Source organism: Meriones unguiculatus, chromosome 4, assembly GCF_030254825.1.
Source record: "Meriones unguiculatus strain TT.TT164.6M chromosome 4, Bangor_MerUng_6.1, whole genome shotgun sequence".
Classification (NCBI taxonomy): domain Eukaryota; kingdom Metazoa; phylum Chordata; class Mammalia; order Rodentia; family Muridae; genus Meriones; species Meriones unguiculatus.
Window position 1 is genome coordinate 15389583 of NC_083352.1, and position 23704 is coordinate 15413286.

The 23704-nt window shown below is 46.2% G+C and overlaps 1 protein-coding gene across 1 annotated transcript in view; it reads right to left on the minus strand.

Moving 5' to 3' along the window:
- Nucleotides 1–5883: 5883 nt before the first annotated feature.
- Gpat4 (glycerol-3-phosphate acyltransferase 4) overlaps nucleotides 5884–23704 on the minus strand; it is a 37638-nt gene continuing 19817 nt past the window's right edge. Inside the window, exons 3-13 of the mRNA XM_021634817.2 lie at nucleotides 18666–18735; nucleotides 16225–16525; nucleotides 15200–15274; nucleotides 14296–14385; nucleotides 14060–14153; nucleotides 13428–13543; nucleotides 12998–13053; nucleotides 12520–12605; nucleotides 8356–8484; nucleotides 8188–8267; nucleotides 5884–7591 (exon numbers count right to left, since the gene is read on the minus strand). Of these exons, the coding sequence (XP_021490492.1) occupies nucleotides 7483–7591; nucleotides 8188–8267; nucleotides 8356–8484; nucleotides 12520–12605; nucleotides 12998–13053; nucleotides 13428–13543; nucleotides 14060–14153; nucleotides 14296–14385; nucleotides 15200–15274; nucleotides 16225–16525; nucleotides 18666–18735 (1206 nt within the window). The 3' untranslated portion in view covers nucleotides 5884–7482. The remainder of the gene's footprint in view (nucleotides 7592–8187; nucleotides 8268–8355; nucleotides 8485–12519; nucleotides 12606–12997; nucleotides 13054–13427; nucleotides 13544–14059; nucleotides 14154–14295; nucleotides 14386–15199; nucleotides 15275–16224; nucleotides 16526–18665; nucleotides 18736–23704) is intronic.

The window sequence follows — 23704 nt, forward strand, 5'->3', positions numbered from 1 at the left end:
CTGCTCTCTAACAGGCAATACGAAGCTGCAAAGGCTGGAGGACAAAGGGAGTGCTGTTTACTGAGCACCTACAGCGTGCCAAGCCTTGTCTGCGCTGACGCACGGTCTCCGAGAATCCCACACAGCAGGATTCTTCAATAAGGTAGGGACATAAGAATACAGCAAAAGGCAATGGGCTAGCCTCGGGTCATATACACAGAGAAGGCAGCTATCAAGCCAGGTCTGACTCCAAAGACAATTTTCCTTCCCCTCCAAATTTCTCTCTCTCTCTCTCTCTCTCTCTCTCTCTCTCTCTCTCTCTCTCACACACACACACACACACACAAAGAGAAATCAACCCACCCTTGTGAGGTCAAGTGTTTAAAAAAAAAAAGGCATTTCTGGGTCATTGCCTACTCCCCTCACACCCTAGGAATGCCTGGAGGTGAGAGGGTCAGGGAGAGGCTGAGAGGGAGGGGGGTGCTGGGGTGTGTGCATGCCAGTGTGCCCAGGGAAAAGAAACCCAACAGGCTGATACGAGCTCTTGTTTGCAGAGCAAAGCACCAATTAAACACAAGGCAGATGTGAGCAAATAAAGCCATGGCATCCAGAGAGAAAATCAATACTGGATTATATTTCCTAACCCAATCACATAACAATTAATACAGGGCAGGTGGGGCTGAGGGCAGCCACCAGAATGCACGGTACACAGGGCCTGCCCCTAGGCGGCCTCACATCTCCAGTGCAGGGCTCATGTCCTGGCCCTTCCAGAGAGGATCTGGAGGGGGGTTGTCTCTGATTCTGAAAAAGCTGCCTGGGGTTTGGCAGAGTCCCCCGTGAGAACGGAGTGAAAGCGACTTTCTTGTTCTCATGGGGAATAAGATACCTGTACCTAGAGGAGGAAAGTGGATGAAAGACATTTTGGGGTGAGGGCACCCCCCCGCCCCTGGGAAGCAGCAATAATCCAGATTATTCAGGCAGGCTTAATAACAGTGAAACTGTTCCAGGAAATAATGAAGGACTTGCCCTCACTAAGCGATAGGAGATCAGACCCAAATGGGGAGATGGGAATACAAGTGTTTGCTCTCCAGAGGTGATATGCTGGGCTTCCCGGAGAGCATCTGTGCTTTGTGTAACTCAGAAAGCACAACCAGGCCATTTCAGAATCGTTGTCATGTGGGGGTGATTACAGATGAGCCAAGGGTTAGGAGCACAGGGCACAGGGATGGCGGCGTGGCTCCCCAGAAAGGGCTTCAGGACCATTGCTGTGGGGACAGGGAGAAGGCAGTTCCACACAGCTGCCTGCCAAGAGAGTTGACCAAGTTCAGCCAGCCCTTGCCCCCACCCCCCTATCCGGGGGTGGGGAAGCTTTAACACCAGCAGAAAGAAAGTTGGAAGTGCGGATGTTCTCTGGAAAGGGAACCTAGCTACTGTGTGAAAACCTGGTTAGAACCGACTTAGGGCTGCCCCACAAACGACAGTGGAAGGGAGCTGCAAACACTTGGTCCAAAGCTTCCTGCGTCTGCTTGCCTCTAAAGAAGGCACGGGCCAGGGTTCTTCCTGGGATCCCGACATCGAGATCCCAGAGGAAGGAGTCCTTTCTGCGTGGGAGTTCCATGGGCCAAGGGCTGTTGCATGCCATAGGAAAAACAAAATTTGTTAGCCGAATATTTTTTTAGACATTTTGCAAGATGCACGGCCTCCCTGACAATTTTTAATGTACTAACTGCCTGGTCCAGTGAGCTGATTAATTGGTGCTGGAGCGATCAATAAAAAACAGAAAATTAAAACAATTTTAAAGTGATTAAGTAGTTTAACACCTGTCTCCCGTCACGTCAGCGCAGGAAGAAAAATAAAGCAGGTGTCGAAGGGGCCTCCTGAAGCAAGAGAAAACAGCTCCTGTCTCGGAGATGACAAATCACAGCTCGCAGGTCAATCTGCTGCAGCAAGCCTTCTCGGGACCCAGGATGGAGCGTCAGGCACAAGGAGCAGGGCTGAGCAGGAGGGCTCATGCCTCTGGTTGCCTCCAGCCGCCACCTGCTGCTCAAGGAAGAGTCAGACCCTAGCCTAGGCCCTGCGATGGGATGCAGGGCTTGGGAGCCCAAGGCCATCTTTCACTGAAGCTCATGGGACCAAGTGGGAAGGTGGTAGGTGCGGTTCTAGCCCATTCCAGCCATTCTGACCTGCATCGGTGATCCAGGAAGCCGCTCGAATGTACTTCAAATGTGGCCACAGGCCCGTGGAGTCAAGGGAAGAAGAAATGGTCCCAGCTATGCCTAGGATTACCAGACCCTCTTTTCTAGAAGCATGTCTCCCCCCTTCCTACCAAGGGAGATTCCCAATCTCTGCTATTCCCTTGGTCTCCTGGAATCAACAGGTGGTGGGGTACCTGGTGGGCAATGTCCTCTGTGATGCCATCTTTGTCCCAGCTTCAGCTAGAACAGGAACTTCCGGCAAGCCACTCTCCCCCCGATGGCTTTTGGCCTCACGGGAAGTCATCTTGGGAGCCGAGGAGGCTGCCTCCAAGACGACTCTTTGCCCCCCTTCTCCACCAAAGACCTCCCAGAATGGAATGGCTGAATCTGGGCAGAAGTGAGGTGAATCAACAAAGGTTAGGGAGTTTTTCCACCTCGACTGAGCTGGGTGTGGTGGCACACGCCTGTGATCTTATGCTCAGGAGGCCGAGTGTAAGATTATGTTCAAGGCCAAGCCTGCACTGTTGTAAAATAAAATAGTAATAACACACTTGAATTTTGTACATGAAAATCCGAGTCACTCGTGCTCTAGAAAGCTGTATTCATGTTTCCTTTGGATTCCCAGGCCTGGAACAGCACTCCATGACATTGGGACTGGGGCTGGGGTACAGGCTTCCTTCTAAGTCCTTAGGAGTCAGGCTCCCCTACCAACCTCCTGCATCTATGGAAAGAAGCATACTCCAGATGGTACTGATAATACTCACTTGCTGTTCACTTTTCAAGGTCCCCTGATGGCAGCTCTGCCCACCCTAGACCATTAGAGGAAGCTCCTTCTTCACAGCAACAGAGAAAGCCCAAAGAAGGTAAAAACATTAAAGGGCATCAGTGGGCTTTTTTTTTCCTGATAGCGTTTTACTATGTATTCCCCACAGGCCTAGACTTCACTATGTAGATCCAGCTGGCCTTGAATTGAGAGAACCACCGGCCTCTGCCTCCAGAGTTCTGGGGTTAAAGGTGTGCACACCCGGCTCATGGACTCCTTCCCAAGTCCCTGCCCATCACTGCTCACCGCACTAGGTACCGACAGATCGCCATGAGTAGGACTAGGGAGAAGTGCTTTCAGCTGTGTTTTTAAAAGATTATTTAAGTATGTACGCGTGTCCTCAGAGGCCCTATAGCTGCAGTTAAAGGCAGCTTGTAAGCTGTTTGCTGTCGGCGCTGGGAAATAACTGGGCTCCTGGAGCAGCAAGCTCTTACCACTGAGGGACTTCTCCGGCCCCGGCTGTTCTGCCCTTCCAGCCTTGTTTTCCTTTAAGGTCCCCCTGGGTAGGGACTCTGACTGAGCAGCTCCACAGAGCAACTGGCCTGCAGCCAGGCTTAAAGCGTCAAAAATTTGTGCCAACAAAAAGCCCACAAAAAAAAAAAAAAAAAAAAAAAAAAGGCTTGCAATCTGACTCTTAAATATAATCAACATTCATAGTCTCTAGCCATTCCCTGACCTGGACGTGGCTTTGGTAGTATGGCTGGAGAGATAGCTAAAAGATCCTATAGTCTTCAGTCCATTTTAACTATCTGCTCCAACAGGTGTTTGACCCAGTGTCTACTTGACCCTGGGAAAGGTTGTTCAGTATGTGCCCCAGGGACCTGCCCAGGCCCTTGAGTGCCACCCAGAGGCAGTCAAGCAGGGACTGCACTGCTCAGAGGCCAGCACAAGTTCCTGCTGGCCTATTGCTCCCGGCAGAGCTGGCAGAGCAAGCTCCACACTGACTGTGATAAAGTTTCCCTGGGCCCAAGTTCCAAACTCGGCTGTTTTGTTTCTGTTAAAATGCAATTGTTTTTCTCTGGGGTGTGCAGTGACTGCTCCGCGTCAGGAAGATGTATGAAAATCTCCACTTCAATTCAGCATCCCTTTTCTCCCAGACAAACATGGTCGGATTTTAATAAATCAAAGAGCTACAGTGTTTAATAAAAATTTATTGACTTACAAGTGATTATTTATCAAAAGACCATTAATAGCAGGTACTGAAATGATGTGTTACTGGGTGGTGCTGGGAGACTAATAGGAAATCAATGCTGCTAGCCGGACGGAATGCATATGAGAAGCCCACCCCCCTACAGAGAGCAAAATTTCACCAGCAAAATACACCAGACGCTAGCCCGGGTGCAGTGAAAAGTTCCTCCTTTTTATTTATTGTTTACAAATGAAATAATCAATACTTTTAATCTAGAGCAAAATTTATTAACTTTCCCATCGGAGAGAGACATATTGACTGGGGGAGAGGGGTGTGCGTGCGAGGAAAGATGGATGGCTGGATGGTCATCTCTTAGCCTGTCCAAGAGTCTGTGTGCATGAGATGGCATATCCCAGGCCACACAGGTTGGTGTAGCTCGAGAAACTGAGTCTGGCAACTAAGGTGCCTCACAGGTGGATGGCACCTGCAGCCAACATGGGGCCAGCAGAAAACCCCACCCAGGTTGGTAAATTCTAGAAGGGAACAGCAGGGTTTACAGGCCAGGTTTCCACACGGCAATCAGGTTGGTGGTGCCCAGACAAGTCTGTCGAGACCTGAAAGCCCCTTGCTGCTGCCTGGCCCAGCATCTCACACATCAAAGCTCTCTTTCATCTCTGAAGGGTACCAAAAGGGAGTGGTTCTCAGTGTAAACCAGCTCCATCAAGTTTTGCTCACGGTGCCCTGGCCAGGCTGGCATCCTTCTACCGAGCTTCCTTTCTCTATCAGGGAAATTTTAATATCAGGGGAGTTTCACCACCCTGACGAGAAAGCTCTTTAAGTAGCTGGTAAAAAGTCATCATATCTGAGTGAAATCTGTCTGCGATCTGCAACTCCAACTACCCAGGAGGCTTGGGCCCAGCACAAATGTCCTGGGGACAAGGGCAGTGGTGATGTGGGCTTCTGTTTCAGAACCACACACTTTCAGGGTGCAGAGCTCACATCTGAGCAGTGGGTTTTAATGAAATTTGAGCTGGAGTATGAGCTCAGTCAATAAAGCACTTGCACTGCAAGCATGAAGATCTGAGTTTGGACTCCTAGAACCAGTGTTAACAAACAAACAAAAGCTAGGAGGGTGGCTTCTACTGTTAATTGCAGTTTCAAACACAAGGCAAGTCCCAACTGTGGAATGGACAGCTCAGGCTGTCCTCTGGACCCCACACGCACCACCACACAAATGCACACATACAAACATGCACACACACACACTCTCCCTCAGACAGTGAACACCTACTGAAGTTTCAGAGGTAGATAAGGCATCAGAAGTCACCAAATTTAAGACAATAAAGACATCACGGCAAAGGTTGACAAGTGGGGTGGGAGTTCTCTGGTACTCAGGCTGCCCTTGGGACCCAGTTTCTGGCACGCTGGGAACTTTAGATGTAAGACCTGTGCCACTACGAGACCCTGCAGGACCCAGTTACAAAGGTAAGCAGCCTGAGCGCCCGGAAAGACGCACGGAGTCCTCCTCCTTGGTCCCTGCGGCATCACAGGTGAGTGGGTTGGGAGCCAGGTAAACACAAGACTAAACCTCTACATACATCATGAATCAAAGCCATAAACCACAGAAAGGCAAGTTTTAAAGGACATCTGGACCTAGACATGTTTAAAGGACAGCACTGAAATGCTACCATCATTCTATGTAAGATGAAACCCACCTTTTATTTTTGAACATTTGTAAAATAGCTCCCAAGAGGCTGTTCTTAAAGTCATAGGCATTTTTATTTGAAAAGTGTTTTCCACTGGGAACGGAGCAGGCAGGAGGAAATGGGAGGCTGAGGTGACAGGAAGCGAGGGGTGACACCACGGGGTCCTCAAGCTTCAGAGTGGCATCAGTTCATAGCCTCGGGAGGCAGGCTGCACTCTGAGAATGTCCTCAAATCCCAGACTTGGAGATGGGTATCTCCGTCACTTTGAAAAGTGCCATGACGTAACAGTGGCACGTGGGTAAGCAGGGTAATCTTCCTGTGGAGGGATTCGAAGTTGGTGGGCCTCAGAGGAAACGGCAGAGTGGCTGACTTTGGATCTGTCCTCAGTGACTGTAGGGCTTGCAGGCCTGTCATCTCCCCTCCAGCACGGGCACTACACCCACCCTACCACCTCACTCGGCACTTCTTCCCAGCACCTCTGCTCCATCCTTGCCCCTAATATGTCCCTCCATGCTCAAATCCAGAATGCCACTGACTGCAGATCGATCCCCTTTTCTGTTCCCCAAACCCATCAACACACCCTGCTTCCCATGACTCTCATCTGGGAGAAAACTGTGTCTAAGCTGAAAACAATACAAAGACTTGAAAACACGCAGTATCAAAGTTCCCCTCCGTTCTGAGCAGTACTAACTCCTTCCATAGTAGTGCAGACCCTGCCGTCCAGGGTCTTCTCCAGGCGCCACAGTGTCACAGAAGACACACATTTCCCGAGAGTGAAGGCAAAGTCCCTAAATTCATTTACCATCCAGTTTTATTTACTCACAAAACAAGTTTAAAGACCCTGGGCAGCAGCTGTGAGCTCTGACCTTGTCCTGCCACTTTCTACAAAGCTGTCCCTGAGAGAGCAGCATGCATTTCCTTCAATACAGTAGCACTGGGACCCCACAACAACCCTGTGAGGTAGGCATCATCACCCTTTCTCTGCAACTCCATGTGACAAACAGGCAAACTGAGACATACTAAACAGACAAGTCATGTGAGGCATTCAGGCTCAGCCTGGAGTCTGAATCAAAAGACTCCTGGGGCTAGCCAGCTGCCCAGGGTCCCAGTGGTTTCTTCCTATCTCCTCTGGTGATCTTCGTACGTAGAAACACAGGAACTTATGACTCCACTTGCTACTGAAATGAACATCCCGAAGACAGTTTCTTTTTGTCCCACCTCAAAACCGAGGTTGGAGGCTGTTTAGGCACCCGCCTCAGCAGTGTCTTTTCTGACTTTCCCCAGCATGGATGCCCCTACACAGTAACACCCAGCATTCTGTCAGGGCAAGAACAGGACCACCTTCTCAGCAGCTAGCACAGAACAGAGAGCTGTTTTAATGGCATTCCTCTTAGAGGCTTACTATAAAGGAACAAGAGGCATTCTGTCCCAGGGAGCCCCAGCCAGCAGCACTCTGGTTAGAGCAGAGCAGGCAGCCATGGAGCCCTGAAGACTCTCGAGTCCTGGAGTCCAGAACAGCCTGAGGGCGAGTCTGGAAGGATGCAGCAGTGGGTGGCGGGGATGATGGTAGAGGCTGTGGCAGCAACAACTCCAGCTGGTTCACACATCAGGATTTAGAGGTGGCGGCTCCAGCCAGTGCAAGACAGAGGCTCAGGACCGGCTCCGGTCCTCATGGTTGCCAACAATCATCTTGCTATACAGTTTCTGCTGCTCCTCCTTGAATGTGTCCTTTACCTTTTCTCTCTTCAATCCACCGTCCCTGAAAAGACAAAGGCTTTTATAGCGGCAGAGAAGGCAGTGGTCAGCAGAGCATTATGTGGCTAATGTCCCAGGAAAATCTGGCAGGGAACAGGAGCAGGTTCCTGTTACCTCTCGTTTAACTACTGCAGATGCTAGGGTTTAATCCAGACCCATGGAACTAGCGCTCACATTCTGCCTCACATCTGCTCTTGTAAAGAAGTTTCAATGGGACCCATCCATAGCTGCTTCTTCATGTATTCTCTTTGGTTGCTTTCATACTACCATGGCACAAGTAAGTAGCTGTACAGACAACAGTGTATCATCTCCTGTTCTAGGAGACAGGAAGATAACGTAGCAAAGGAAACTCCACATTCTTCCCTCTGAAGTCTCCAAGAGGCAGGTTGTCCCTACCTCAAGGCATAAATGGTCTGGAAGTCCCAGAAGACTAGGCAAGGCCACAGGCCATGTTCCTGAGGATGACACCTACAGACTAGAGCTAGGGTAAGGAGTCTGGCCATTGCTTCTCTAGGGCCAGCAGGTTTCATTTCTGTGCCCGGGGGAGAGGAAGGCCTTTGCCTCAGAGCTGCAAGGTTCTCTGGAATCAGCTCTACTCACCAGAGAAGGTCTACCAATCCTCCCTGCCGAGCAATGGCAGACTTCACTCTGTTAGCAAACTGCACAGCATCTTCATCTTTCTGCAACAAAGAATGAATGGGAACACTCCGCCCGACTCCTGGTCACAGTAGCACTTAAGACTTGCACTGGAGGACTGGGGACACCTACCTCTCTGGTCATAGGAGGCAGGTACCAAACACTGCAGACAATGGCCCAACTGGTCATCATTCTCAGCAAGTACGTCACCATCCCATACTTACTGCTGTTCCAGAAGGCGTCACCAAACTGAGGGTCATACTACAGAAGGAGAGAAGGCTGGATATAAGGAACGAGCCTCTGACCATTGCTTGGTGATGGGCCCACAGGGATCAAGCCCCATGTAAACACTGCTAATGTGGCTCTACACACATGGTATTCCGACCTCCAGCCCTCCTCCTGGCTGCCTCCAGATTAAATTCAGACCATGAGGGAAGTCCTTCCAAACAGTCCCTGCCTCAGATAGCCCTGCACTCACACAGGCAAACAAAGGTTTCAGACAATCTGAAAACACACTGCAGGGTAACATACTATCAAACACTAATTTCCCAGGTTCAACAACTGAGAAAATTCTCCTGCGCTTGCTTCATGGACCCTTTCCTTTCTTATAAGGCCTATCTTCTTATGCACATAGTGTATATCTAAACAAAGGCACATGTATTTAATCACCTACTTTTTCATAAGACATTCAAAAAAAAAATTGAGGCTCCAGAACAAGAAACACATACAAAGCTTCTAATATTCTATTAAGTATACTGTAAATATACTTAAGTATTGCAAATACAATTTACATATTTGCAATTCTAACAAAGTAAATTTCTGTTTGGGTAGGAAACTCTGCTAATTTAATCACCAGTATACATTAGCAAATTGGTTCACACCCACTACTCATGAGGTCTCAACAAGGCAGGTGTATTGGGTACTTGGGTTTCACTAATGACTTTAATAAAGGGAAAAGGCTGTTTCAAATGTGTTTTCTGAGAAACGTGACTGCAGCTATTGAACTATTTGACTATAGTAATCTCAGGAGTAGGAAAGCCTGGTGAGGGAAGGTATATGAGAAGTAACAGAAAAAGCTGGGGCATTAAGAAGCCGCCTGAGCATAAAGCATGAGCAGTTTCTACCAAGTGTTTGAAGAGATGGATAAGGAAGTGCATTGACTGCAGAATCACAAAGCAAAGGATCAGCAAGGAGAATGCATAAATGAAAGAAGAATTTCAAAAGCTACTCCACAGGACTAGGAACCACTGCTGCTCTTCCTGTAGGATGATGACTGTAGAGCACTCTCATGGAGATTCATGTGCCGGTGAATAGGGTTTCAACTGTCCAATCTTTTAGGCCTTCCCAGTCTAAGTTTGTGATTTCAGAATAAAAACTAAATAATTAATGTTGTTCAGTTTTATAGAAACAAAGACTTAATAAAAACTAAGAAATGTAATGCCTTAATGAATGCACCTTAAATACCACTAATAGGAGCTGAAGAGATATTAAGAACACTGGTTGTTCTTCTAGAGGACCTGGGTTCAATTCCCAACACCCATATGTTAGCTCACAGCCATCTGTAACTTTGGTTCCAGGGGTTCTGATACTGTCTTCTGGCTTTCTTATACACCAGGCACAAAAACTGTGCACAGACACACACAGGAAAAACACCCATATGCATAAGATTTAAAAATAGCAATACTAGGGGCTGGAGAGACGGCTCCAAGGTTCAGAGCACAGGCTGCTCTTCTGGAGGACCTGGGTTCAATTCTCAGCACCCACATGGCAGATCACAACCATGTGTAACTCCAGTTCCAGGGGATCCTACACTCACACACAGACACGCATGGAGGAAGAACACCAGTGCCCATAAAATAAAAATAAATTATTTTAAAAAATGAAAATGGCAATAGTAATTTTTTAATACCAGTAAGAAACAAGGGAGAGTAAAAGTTCTAAACTAATCTATGACATATAATTACAAAGACAGTGCAGATAGCCAAACATACTGGAGTACACCTGCCATCCCAGCTACCTGGAGAACAGAGAAAAGGATGAGCTTGAGGCCAGCCTGGGCAGCACAGGGAGACCTGACTCTTTTGTTGTAAGTACATGAGTAGAAGTTGTGTTAAGAATAAAAGATCACAGTGGCTGGCTCTTTGATCACCTCACCCTGGCAAGGTGTCCTAACTAGGTCACAGAGAAAGAAGATTCATGCAGTCCTGATGAGACCTGATAGGTTAGAGTCAGATAGTAGGAGAGTAGGGTTCCCCTATCAGTGGATTAGGGGAGGAACGTGTGTATGTGTGTGTGTGGGGAAACGGGAGGAATTATAGCCAGGATACAAAGTAAAAAAAATTATAATAAATAATAATAAAGAGTAAGAGATCAACTCCCCTGTTTAGAACTGAGTCTCTTTCTTTCTATGCCAGTCAGACACTGTACAGCAAAGAAAAGCAAAACAAAAGTTCAAAATTAACGTTCTCAAAACCAGATAGTGACTTAATTCTGGTAGAAATGTGGTAAAAGCATTGTCACTGCTAAGGCTACCCAAGTTCAGATACTGACAGAACTTTCACAAAAAATAGAGACTATCTATAGAAGTTTGTAATATGTGAACAGGATGAAAATTTACATGCATTTTATTTTTCAGGAGTCCTACCTCTGTCAAGATTTCATGTTTCACAATGGATGAGAACCACAATTCATAGCAGAGGACGTACCAGTGTGTTCGTGTGACTAGTACCCTGAGTATCACCCAGGGTCATGATAAAATGCCACTCAGAATTTGGCCTGAGCCCTAGCAATCTGTTTAACCACACCCAGGTGATGCTGTAGGAGCTAACACAGTGTGGGGGAAAACCGCTGGTCACTAAAAAAAGCTAATAAAAGTCCTTGTCCCTCACCCACCTGCCTCCATTATGCTGGACTGCAGGACGGCATTGGTGGTGTGATGGCTTTTCTTGGTTACCAACTTGACACCTGTAAGTTACTAAAATCTAAAGGGCTGGGGTACACCTGTGAGGGATTTTGATTGAATCCCTTGAAATGAATCATTTGAATTGGGAAGATCTACTCCTAATCTGGACCTTCTGAAGTGGGAAGATTCACCTTTAACCTGGGCATACCTTCTGCTGGCAGCCTATGGAAAGAACGTGAAGAAGGAAGCGTGTTCTCTCTGCCTGCTTGGTTTCATTCTAACTGGCAAGTCCATTCCTTCACCGGCATTAGAGCCCACGTCTTCAGGATTCTGGCATATACTGAAGTCCAGCTAAGACATCAGCCTTGTAGACTGAACAACTACTAGATTCTTGGACTGCTGCTGGGAGACTGGCAGTGGGACTACCGGGACCAATAACGCTAGTGAAGATTCATCCTGTCAGTCTGCTCCCCTAGAGAACCCTGACTGCGACAGTGAGACGCAGACCCCACGCTCCACTTTCTCAACAGACCCTGCTCCACACTCTCCCCTGGCATGTCATCCACCACTGACGGCGGCCCAGGGCCTGCCCACCGCTGGGCCTGCAGCCAACCTTCAGCTACTAGTGGGCCTGGTGTTCTGCTTAGATGGCAGAAGGTGGTGTTCTTCCTGGCAAGCTGAAAACCAACTGGGACATTTCTACCACACTCTGCCGACAACAGACATGAAAAGGCAGGGATTAAACTTGTTCAAAACTGCTGACCCTGCTCTAAGTGTCATCCTAGGTACACAAACGTTACTGAAAACAGCCTACTTGGGGAGTCATACCACAAAGTCTAGATTCTTTCAGAAATAATACAGACCTGTACTAGGATATAAGGGGATGAGGGGATGGAGGGATACAGGGAAGCTGACTAGCTGAACCATCTCATGTCTCCAGGGAGGACAAGTTCCTTCCTGAAGGGAGGAAACAAGAGTGGAAAAGCTCCCAGGATCCAGTCCTCCATCACGGGGATGAGAGGACACTGAAACCCAAGGCAGTGGAGCGCATAGCAGCATGGTAGTATGACAAGGATCCATCCATTCCCTCCTCTCCGCCCAGTGTACCAACCTAACTTACAACCCCTCCCCTGCTCCTGGCAGCAAGTCACCTGTGCAATCGAAGTGCTCTACATTTCAATGATGTCTCTGAAGAACAAATAGTGAGGATACAACTACAGAGCTTGTCAAGTTTCTGTTTGCAGCTGCTCTTCTGATCCATCCCACATCCCTGTGGATTCCACCACTCTCTGCCCTGTGGTCTGGCAGTGCTGGCGGACAGAGAGGAGTAGCCCTAACTAGCTCAATCCCCACTTCCCACTTGTGCATTCCAGCTGGCATCAGAGGTCTCGTACCTTGATAGCAACAGGGTAAACAGTGGCTCCAATTTCAAAGCTTCCCTTTTTGAACATCATCACTGACGTGTTATTGATGCAGGTTCCTGAAACACATGCAAGAGAAAACACTTCCTTCCTGGATTTTCACTCAGTGTTTTTGTAGCACTACAAAACATCCCTCAAATAGCACACACCTGTCATCAACCCAAATCATGAGTGGACACTAAGGAAGCTGGACAAATCAATACTTATTCCTTTTCTGTCTTAGGCTACTGTCCCAGCCTTAGGTAGCAGCAGGGCTAGACTGAAGGAGTATCTACAAGAAGCTGGGTTGCTGCCTGTGTCACAGAAAGGAGCCTGCACCGGTCAGGTGCACACTATCAAGGCCAGCACACTTCTGAATCTACCAAGCCTTTAGTCTCCCCAGATACTACCCAGTGCTTATGGGCTTGCCCCCCCAGGCACACCACTTTCCCACATTTGAGTCACTTTGTACCTTCTGGGAAGATGAGGATGGGCAGCTTGCTTTTATCTTGTACGTGCTCAGTTAGTCTTTAAGACAAAGAAACAAAAAAAGAGCCATAACCTTATAGGTTGCAAATAGCAATATAAGCTTTTTTTGTCTTGCAGTCAGTGTATCTTGGTGATGGAGCATTTGCTTTTATGTATAATGCCCCACCCAGCACCACCCAAAACAAATAAGAAACTCCCCCACTGAATGATGGTTCCTAATTTGTTTATTAGGAAAAATATAATGAAAACAGAACTTGCTAAATCATTTGAGTTTATTTACATACTTTTTACATGTCCTATTTCGGGGAAAACCTTATTATGAGAACTACATAGGCTCAGTATAAAGGGAATAATGACCCCCAAAATATTTTCTGCTTACTTCCTAACTAGAACTGAACATTTTGCCCACTTACCTCTTAGCCACCAGGTGGCGATCTTTCACCTCAGAACGTTCAAACCAGACATGGGGACAGGCTTTGACCATGGCTCTTTGAATCACACCCATGAGGCCCCCGTGTACCTGTCCCACCTAATCTCAGACAGGGAGAAATAATTAGTAGTGAAGCCATTCTCACACAAATCTCCTCACTCTGGGAGGACCCTGATCCCACAAAACACATACCCAAGCCTCTCAACCTATTAATGTTTCACAATTTTAACTTTCTCACTATTAAGAAGCCACCCTTCAGACTCCTGATTCTGAATTCTCCCTTTGACCAGTAGGCCAGAGGCTAATCCAGTGAAATACAAAGCGATAACGGTAAAGTGGACCTCTCAGGTATTCTCAGTGATCTCCCCTCAGTTTCTCAGTCTCCCCCTTTCCTGGAACCCCTTCAATCCAAGGACACAAGACAACTTCCAACCACAGCACCAATCACCCTACTCAGGAGAGCTTCTAGGGTGGCCAGTATTAGGGTAACTCTAAGTTGGGATCTGCATGCAAAAGCATGTTTATATGTCTGAACCCCTAATCAAGGAAGCTTCCTGTGGAAGGTACAGAGATTACCTAGTGCTGATCAGATAACCAAAACAAGAGACTGCATACCATGGCATAGTAGCCATCACTGGCTAAGATGATCACATCAATGGGAGAGGTATGATTAGCCACACAGATGCCACCATTTCTTGGTCTGTTTTTCCTGAGTATAAAATATATACAAAGCAACAAAACAGCATGAACAATCCATTTGGAATACACCTCTCACCTCACAAGCATCACCAGCTCAAGCCTAATGTTTCTATGAATGGACTCTCCCTCCATGCTAATATACATTCTCTCACCTGTTGTGGTAGGTGATGATGGCCGTGAGGGCTCGTACACAGATACGGTAGCACATTAAATGAACGTGTTTACTCAAAAACTCCTTAAACCTGCAACAACATGACAGCTGAGCAGTATAAAAACAGGACAAATTGCTGACTCCAATTATTTAACAGTGCACAGAGTACTTGTAGAAATATTAGCATACATGGCAAAAGGTGAAGATGTATCATTTAGCAACTTTCTATCCACACACAAGCAGAGAAACTTGATGAGACTTGAGGACATTCACCTTTTAGTGGTCAAACAGTAAAAGCTTAGAATTCCCAGCACCAGCAGGCCAGGCTTTCTCAGATTCCCATCCCCCAGCCACCACCCACAGCAGGCACAACCTCACTACCAGCCCCAGCCAAACAGATGTCTATTGGGCCCAGAATTTCCCTAAGAGAGTAAAGTTTCCTTAAGAAAGAGGGGTGGTGAGCAGAAAGAGAAATCTACTCCCGCTCTAAGTCATTTGTCAACTTATGGAGCTAGCAGAACCATGCAATTAAACATTGTTTTTGTTTTGTTTGTTTGGTTTTTAATTAAACATCTGGAGGACTGAGACCAGCTGTAATAGAGAAATTGCCCAGTATACAGAGTCCTGGTCTTGATCCCCAGCAAAAACAAACGACATGCTATAAAAATCTGTTACTACCTGAGCCTAGACTCCTTTATGGTAACTGCCTTTTTTACTCTAAAATGGGAAGAGAGTGGGGGCTGGGTTCCGAGAAGCCATTACAGCAGGCACCACTGTCACTCACTATGGGTTATTTTAATGACCTAAGACTCAAGGACTGTGTTGGCGACCAGAGCTGTGGCTGCCTCCAGCGTCAGCTACCCTGCTCAGAGCAAGCTGCCGACATGTGCATTTCCTGTACTCACCTCCCATTTGGCAGGTATCCAACCATAGTAGTGCCCACTACCAAGAGGCTAATCCCCGTGAACGCCAGAGCAATCCTGTAAGCAGACAAACAGTTATTCAGTGACTGTGTGACTGAAGGAAAGGAAAGAATCATCAAACACACAGAAGACCTGACAAGAGCTTCCCCTGGAAATGTGAGAAAGCACCTGTACTGAGAGATGACTGCAATTCCAAACAGCCCGTGAACTGTGGGTGGGCTAATACTGTCTCTTCAGTTGCCACACCCAGCACCTGTATGGTCTTGCTTTGGCTGGACACCCTGGCAAAAGCAAAACCTCTTTGTGAAGCAGGAGGTAGAATTGGAAGATGCCAGCATCTGGCAAGACAAATTGAGCAGGACCCAGAGAATCAGAGATCAATGCTGTTTCTGTGCCAGAGGCAAGTTTCAGGAAAGGCTAGGCCCAGGAAGCAGATGGTGTTCCCTGTCATGTGTTCGGTATCACCAACAAGCAAACGGTCTTTAAGAAAGCCTACTACTAGCCTCGTGTGTTACCTGGTTCACACCTTTAATCCCAAGACTCAGGAGGCAGAGGCAGGTGGATCTCTTGAGTTCCAGGCCAGCCTAGTCTACATAGCCAGAGCTACACAGTGAGACCCTATCTAAAAAAATAAATACAGAAGGAAGGAAGGAATCTAACCATTTCTGTCTGCTATGTAAAGAACGTAAGGGGCCTGAAGGGATGGTGCTCCAGTGTGCCCTTCCAAGGGTAAAATGGACTAGCCAGGGGGAAAAATACTGTCCTCCTCTATTTATTTATTTTTAATTTTTATTTTTTTTACATCAATTACATTTTATTTGCTTTGTGTCCCAGCTGTAGCCCCCTCCCTTACTCCCTCCCAATCCCACCCTCCTTTCTTCATCCCCTCCCACTCCCCTCTCTAAGTCCACTATCCTCCTTTATAAATGGAAAACAAGGCAGAGTGAGGTAGGTAAGCCATGCATAGAGGCAGAGCAGCTTCCACAGCCTCCAAGGCCCAACCTCACCTGAGTGGCAGAAGGAAGCAATACCGAATCAGCACTCCTAACCCCCAGAGGATGGTAAGCCGCAGGCTTATATATTGGAAATTGTAATTGGTTCTGCTCAGCAAGTTCCAGGACTCCAACTCTTCTGCTGAGAATCTCTTTGTCACTTCGTCATCCATAATAGTCTCCATTCCTTTCCGGCAAAAGTAGAAGATGTCAGAGAGCTCAAACTCCGGTGTCTTATCCAGAGCCTTGTTACTACCACTCCGACGAATTTCTTTGATTTCTTCTTCCAGAGAAGTGGGATCTTTTGCAATGATTCCTGAAAAAAACAAAAACAAAAATAAAAAGACAACATCCCTAGTCAAGCGGCATGCTACAAGGGAACATGTGTATGAAGACTGTTTTACAGTATGAAGGATCCATATACCATGTTGGAATGTGGGCTGAATATGCTCTCCAGAGTTTCATGGGCAGAAAAAGGTGGCTGCAATTCAACAGTACTGAGAAGTGTTGGGTCTTTAAGTAGTGGATATACCATGCTCCAGTATGTAACCTTCCACTTAGGCTCATGTTTGCAACACTATGTAAACTAAGTGGGTCAGTTACATACAAGGAAGGAACGCAGGAAGTAGATTTAGGGAAAGGAGGGTTTCAGCAGAAAAAAGGGAGATGAGACAGGGAAATAGGGGATGAAAAGACTAAAATTCATTATATACTTGTAAGAAACTATCAAAAACCCAAACCCAACAAGAGTGATGGCAAATACCTTTAATCCCAACACTCCGGAGGCATAGGCAATCAAATCTCTGTGAGTCTGAGGCCAGCCTGGGCTGCATTTTCAAACAAACAAACCTTGACAGATTTTAAGAGATTAGCTCATGAGATTAGGCCATGAGACTGATGTCCCTGAATAGAGAAGTACTGTCTTTGCTCTAAATGCGTGGGTTCTGCAGGGGCCACTCACGTCCACAACATCAGGCTGGGTTTTGGTAGATTTGTCTGTCTGAGACAAGGTCTCAGGAGTGGTGGCTGGCCTTCAACTATGAAGCTAAGGATACCTTTGAATTCCTCATCCTCCTACTTCCATCTCCCAAGTGTAGGCAAGACAGGCATTTGCCACTGTGCCCACCTCTTTAACTCTAGTTGTTTAAAAACAAAAACAAAACAAAAAAAGCAAGCCAGACTGGGCTGGAGAGATGGCTCAGTGGTGAGAATACTGTCTGTTCTTCCAGAGGTCGTAAGTTCAATTCTGAGTCACTTATCCTGGAATCTGATGCATCCTCTGGCATTTGGGTGTATATGCAGATAGAGCATTCACACATAAAAAAAGCCTGACATCCTCCTTCTCTCCTGGGCCCTTCCTTGCCCCTGGAACCAACTCTTTCTTCCCTCTTTTCCTGCGCCTTTGTGCCAGGTGATGCCATCTGCCATGCTGCAGTATGGGCAAGGAGCCTTGTCAATGCTGTCCTGCTTCTACGCAGGTTTCTTTTCTGTGTGTCTGTGTGTGAGGGCCGGGAGACGGGGGGGGGGGGGGGAATGGGGGGAGAGAGAGGAAGATGAAGGAGCCCTCATCAATGCTGTCCTGCTTCTACGCAGGTTTCTTTTCTGTGTGTCTGTGTGTGTGAGGGCCGAGAGACAGAGAGAGAGAGGGAGATGAAGGAGCCTCGTCAATGCTGTCCTGCTTCTACGCAGGGTTTCTGTTCTGTGTGTCTGTGTGTGAGGGCCGAGAGAGAGCGAGAGAGAGAGAGGGAGATGGGGGGAGAGGGAGAGAGAAAAGGAAGACAGAGAGAGAAGGAGAGAGAAGAGGGAGATGGAGGGGGGAGAGAGAGGGAGAAAGAGAAAAGACAGGGGGAAGGGGAGAGAGGGAGAGAGAAAAGGAAGACAGAGAAAGAGGGAGAGAGAAGAGGAAGATGGAGAGGGGGAGAGAGAGAGGGAGAAAGAGAAAAGGAAGGCAGAGAGAGAGGGAGAGAGAAGAGGAAGATGGAGAGGGGAGAGAGAAAGAGAGGGAGAAAGAGAAAAGACAGAGGGGGGAAGGGGAAAGAGAAAGATTGACTGTGTTACATGAGCATACAGGCCAGAGGTCCATGAAGCGTCTTCCCTTTATCCCTCACTACACACACTTTTACCATGGTCACAGTGAGCCTGAAGCCTGACAGCTGCTAGACTGGCAAGCCACTGAGCTCTGTAAATCTGCCTGTTGCCACCCATTAGCCCTGGGGTTTTACGAGGTATGTCACTGAACCAAGGTTGTACCTGGGTCTGAGGAATCCAAGCCATGTAAATGCAGAATGAGCTTTTTACTCACTAATCCACCTGCCCAGCCCTTGCCTGAGTTTTCAATCTACCAGAAAGGTAAAAACCTTTTCTTCTGCAAAGTACCCTTAGGTATTTTGTTACAAACAGCACCATTTAGGAGTATTATTTTGGAGGTTCTTTTAGAATAAGGGATCCAATCCTACCGTTGGTGTAGGGCTTGTAAAGCTGGTGGTTCTTCTCCTTGGCTCCTCTCTCCATTCTTAAGGTAGCCCACTGAGGAAAAAAAAAATGGTAAAATGACAGCAAGAGTGAAAGGTTCAATTCTAGTTGCTTGACACCAGGTGGCAGCCAAGCAGCATGCCTTCCAAACAGGGCTCACTGTTTTCACAGGGCTCTGACTTAACCAGGAATACATACAGCAGTGTGTGTTTCCCCGCGATTAAGAACTAAAAAGTTACTAAGCCATGACAAGATTTTCAGGGTGATTTTTCTCACTGCCTAGATCTACCAACAGGCATTCAGGAACTGGCTAGTAAAACCTGCCTCCTTTAACTACTGCTTACCCCTGCAAGGATGCCTACTACATCACTTATTTATTTTTTGTGGGGCATGCCAGGGCTGGAGTGGGGGAAGGAACAAGCCTGTGTGGAGGTCAGAGGGCAATTTGTGGGGAAATGGTTGGTTCTCTCTCTTCCACCAGGTGGATTCTGGGGATCAAATGAACAAAAGTATCGATGCATGTCCTGATGAAACCAGTGAACTCTAAGAACACAGAAGTAGATGGAATTGGTGATAAGCCAAAGGAACAAAGAGTCCGAGATGAAATCTAAAAGGCTCATTGCCAGGCTGTCCTTTTACTTCAGGGTTCTTCCTCCTCTCTGGTGACTTTAATGGACTTTCTGAGTCTGCACTCTTTCACCTGATCCCCTGACCAGTCAGAATACCCCACATACACTCAAATTAGTCAAGCAGGTTCATTCCACCTTGATTCCTAATTTATGTACTGATGTGGACAAACTGACCCTTTCCCAAGATATAAAAGAACATCTGAGCTAGAGTGCTACTTGGCAAGCTATTTTTGGGACCTCTCTCTGCTGTAACTGCTACTATACTTCTCAATAACCCCTTGCTCATTTACTCTCAATTCTGTTCTCTCCTTTTCAATAGTGAGACAGTGAAATCAACAACTCCAACCCAGGACACCAGTGACAACGGCTGTAGGTTACTGCGTTCATTGGAAGAGCAACTCTTCACTGAGGCTCTCTCAGCTCTAGAACAGCTCAGGATTTGTTGTCCTTCCCCTTAGGCTTTCACAGAAAATGTGTCTATATTTAGAAAGGAAAAGTCCACAGACAGCAGTTAATGAAGAGATTCATAGCTGCCCAAAGCACAAAGAATAAAGACTGACTGGTGATCAGCCCTAAGTGGGACATTGATCCATATCCTCAAGGTCACAGAGAACACTGCAGAAGAGACACTGGAAAAAGTAAGAAGTGCTATGAAGTGCTGTCTTCTGGACACAGCATTGCTGTTGTTTCCTTCATGAATTCACTGCAGATCTGGGCACATGAATAAGACCTACACAAGTTCAAGCCAGGCTCCATGTGAGCATGGATAAAAAAAAGGCTCACGAGACCCCCTCTTAGCTGAGGAGCCATTGCAATCACTGCTGAGGAAGAGTGGACTGACTGTTCTTCGGGAATGTGGAAGGCAGGCCTTGTTCAAGTGAACAGCCCCACAGCCATGAGCATGCAAACCAAACGAGTCAGATTCAGTGGGGTTTGAAAAAGAAAAAGAGGTACAAGAAGAGCATGGGAGCGGGGAGTTTGGAGTGGATACAATCAAAATGCTTTGTATCATGCATGAAACCAAAGAATAAATAAAACATTTTAAAACAAGCCTCAAATTCTTCCTGTCACCTTACCTCCCAGGAATCATCTGTCTTCAAAACAAAACCTTTCCATTACTTTCATGTGAGGTGGGAATGACAACTCCTTCCCAGACAACAGACAACACTAGAAAGTTTTTCAATTAAACTTACGTGTAGGCATAAAGTTATTGAATAATGTTCATTTCTGTATCCCCATACCTGGGTGCAAGCCTATCTGAGATCTCCTGTTGCTCAATGTTGTATAAACTCTGCTCCCCAATGGCCCTCTGCTACGTCAATAAAGGAGCTTACAGCCAATCACTGGGCAGGGGAGAGAATAGGGCTAGACTTCCTGCCAGCCAGGGGAGGAGGAATTAGAGAAGAGGAAGTAGGGGGTGCAAGGAGGGAATTCAGCCACAGGAGATGTCCAGGTAAAATGAGGAGAGGAGCTGAGCAGAAAAGCTACAAAATGCAAGTATCCTGGGATGTACACTGGAAGGAAACCAAGTTAGCCTGGAGGGCTAACAATACAGTAATAACTGCTCAGTTCTTGTGAAGCAAATTATAAATAAATAAAGTCTCAATTATTTATATAACAGCAGATTAAGAGTGAAACTAAGAGAAGCCAAAACAGTTATATAAAAATTACTGTAACAGTTAAGTTTCAAGGCTGGTTGAAAAACCCCAAGTGCTCAAAAATATTGCCTCCTTTGCCCTAATTCTATTTTCTCTGCAATTATGTCTTCAGCCTCTGCAGTGACATCGTATTTTTCTGTAACTTTCCAACAAATGTGACTATGCAGCTGGATGCTGACCAGATTACAAGACCTCATATTCCCTAACCTGGTCTAATGGGCTCCTTTTATTTGGGGTAACTTATTCTCATCTTTTTGCTTATATCCAGGCTTTTTTTTTTCCCTTCTCTCCAAATTATCTTCAATCCAATTGAAAGTCAATTCCTAGAAATTCCATGCCAAAAATATTACTGCTATTGTATAGAGACCATCTGAAGCAAAGACTCCTGAAACAGAAAATTACCGTAAGGGACTCATGGACAGGCCCATCTGTGGCAGGCATGGAGTTTCTCCTAAAGAAAGGCTTGGCAGAGCCCTTGTGGAAGGAGGTCAGTTGAGAGATAGGGATTCTCTCTCTGGTCTTGCAGGAACAATAGAAAAGCAGCTGGCAGGACACGGATAAAAGATTTCTAGGAAAGAGAGCCAAGGAGCCCTCATGGGGTTGGAGGAGCTCAAGAGAAAGGTAGACTAGCAAGGTAAAGGACACAGATAGAGATTTCTACGGAGCTAGCAGTTCCGTTGTAGAATCGGGCTTGTAAATACATATGTAAACAGTTCAGAAAATAATGTTGGGATTCAGACCCACAACAAGCTGCTGAGATGCCTTTTCAACTGAAGCAGACATGGCCTCCAGGCTTTCCCAGCATCCCTTACCCTACCTGTTACAGGGAATGGCTGGCATACCCTGCCTTCTACCCTGAACTCTCCAGCCCAAGGGTAGAGACCCAGAGGCTCTTCACTCTATAATACAAACATTTTGGTTTTTCTCTCTTTCCCGTCCTCTCTGTGTACACTTTTTCTCTCTTTGTGATTACCCCCCCCCCCCCCGTGAGGTCACTCAACCACCCCTGAGCTGCACCTAATTATTGGGCTGGAATTGGCTCATTCTGTTGGTAGAAGAACACTTATCAAAGTTTACCTGACTGAGCCAGCAGGTTTTTACCTCAGTTTATGCCTCCCATGACTTTATTAGTATAAATATTCGGTAATTTAAAAGGATAAATAATATTACACTGAAGAGCAATATGCAAAAAGTAATAAAGGTGTAATCTATAAGACATGTATGATTACGATTTTTGACATTATGTTATTTGTTTGGTTACCTACTACTATATAAAACTACCCCAAAACTTAATGGTTTAAGATCCCACCACTGAGCTGGGTGGGCACAGTGGCGCATGCCTTTAATCCCAGCAAAGGAAGGCAGATCTCTGTGAGTTCAAAGCCAGTCTAGTCTACACAGTGACTTACAGGACAGCCAGGACTTGGAGTGACCCTGTCTCAAAAAAGCAAATAAGAAGCAACAGTACTACCTTCTCTTACCTAACCTGGCATGCTGCACAGTGCCGCACCCACACTATACCTACTAGGAACCATTCACTAAGGGCACAGCAGTAGAGCTCAGCAGTAGAGCACTTGCATGCATGAGGCCCTACGTTCAACCTCTAGGACAGCAAGGAAGGAAGGAAGCAGGCTGGAGAGTGTTGTAAAAATGCTCACCAGAACCAATGAATCAAGATATCAAAATAAGCACTTTTTTTTTTTTTTAAAGAGGGTCTTATGTATTCCAGACTGGCTTAAACTCACTCTGTAGCAGGATGAACTTGATTTCTATCTTCCTGCCTCTACCTCCTGAGGTAGTGCTAGGAAAGGCATGTGCTACCGCATCCTCTGCATACTGTACTGGAGACTGAACCCACTGCTTTGTACATGCAGGACCCTTACCAACGGAGCTAAAGCCACAGCCCAAATTAAGTACTTAAATGCTTCCCCAAGTAATGAAAATGTGTAGTGAGAAGGGAGAATCAAAGAACTATGATAATCTCTTAGCTTTCTTCCAATTCTAAAAATATGCGTATCATCCCGATTTAGGAAAAAACAAAGAAGCTTTTAAAAGGTAAAATAAAGATTATTCTGTTCCATGAGACCAAAGTCTTTATGTCTTGTAAAACACGTTGAAACTTAATCTCCAATATGATATTATTTAGAAGTGAATAGACTATTAAGGGAAGCCTTCAAGAATAAGGTTATAGGGGCTGGAGAGATAGTTTAGTCATTAAGATCATTTGCTGTTCGTGAAGAGGAGCTGGATTTTGGTTACCAATACCTACAATCAAGTCATTTACAATCACCTGTAACTTCAGATCCAAGACATCTGACACCCTTTTCTGGCCTCCACTATACTTGTGCACACGTGGTATGTATACATCTATTAATACAAATAAAATAACAACTTTTTTTCTTTTAAATGGGGATTATAAAAGGGATCCCAGCAAGCTCCAGGAAGTAGGGTCCTGACCAGACAATGCTGTCAGCACCTTGCTCTTGGAGAAACTTTTTCTTTTTATAGACCATCAGTCTATGACAACAGACTGTTATCCTAGACCAAATTTAGGCACTGCTCAAAACCAACCAACCAATCAATCTTCACATATAAGTACAAGTATATTTAGATGTAGATATATATATATATGAATATACAGATATATATTTTCTAAAGTTTGATAACCTTTTAAGTACTGTCAGTGATAAAAGTAGCATCAATTCTTTGAGTGCACTAAGATTAATTCAGGGGATT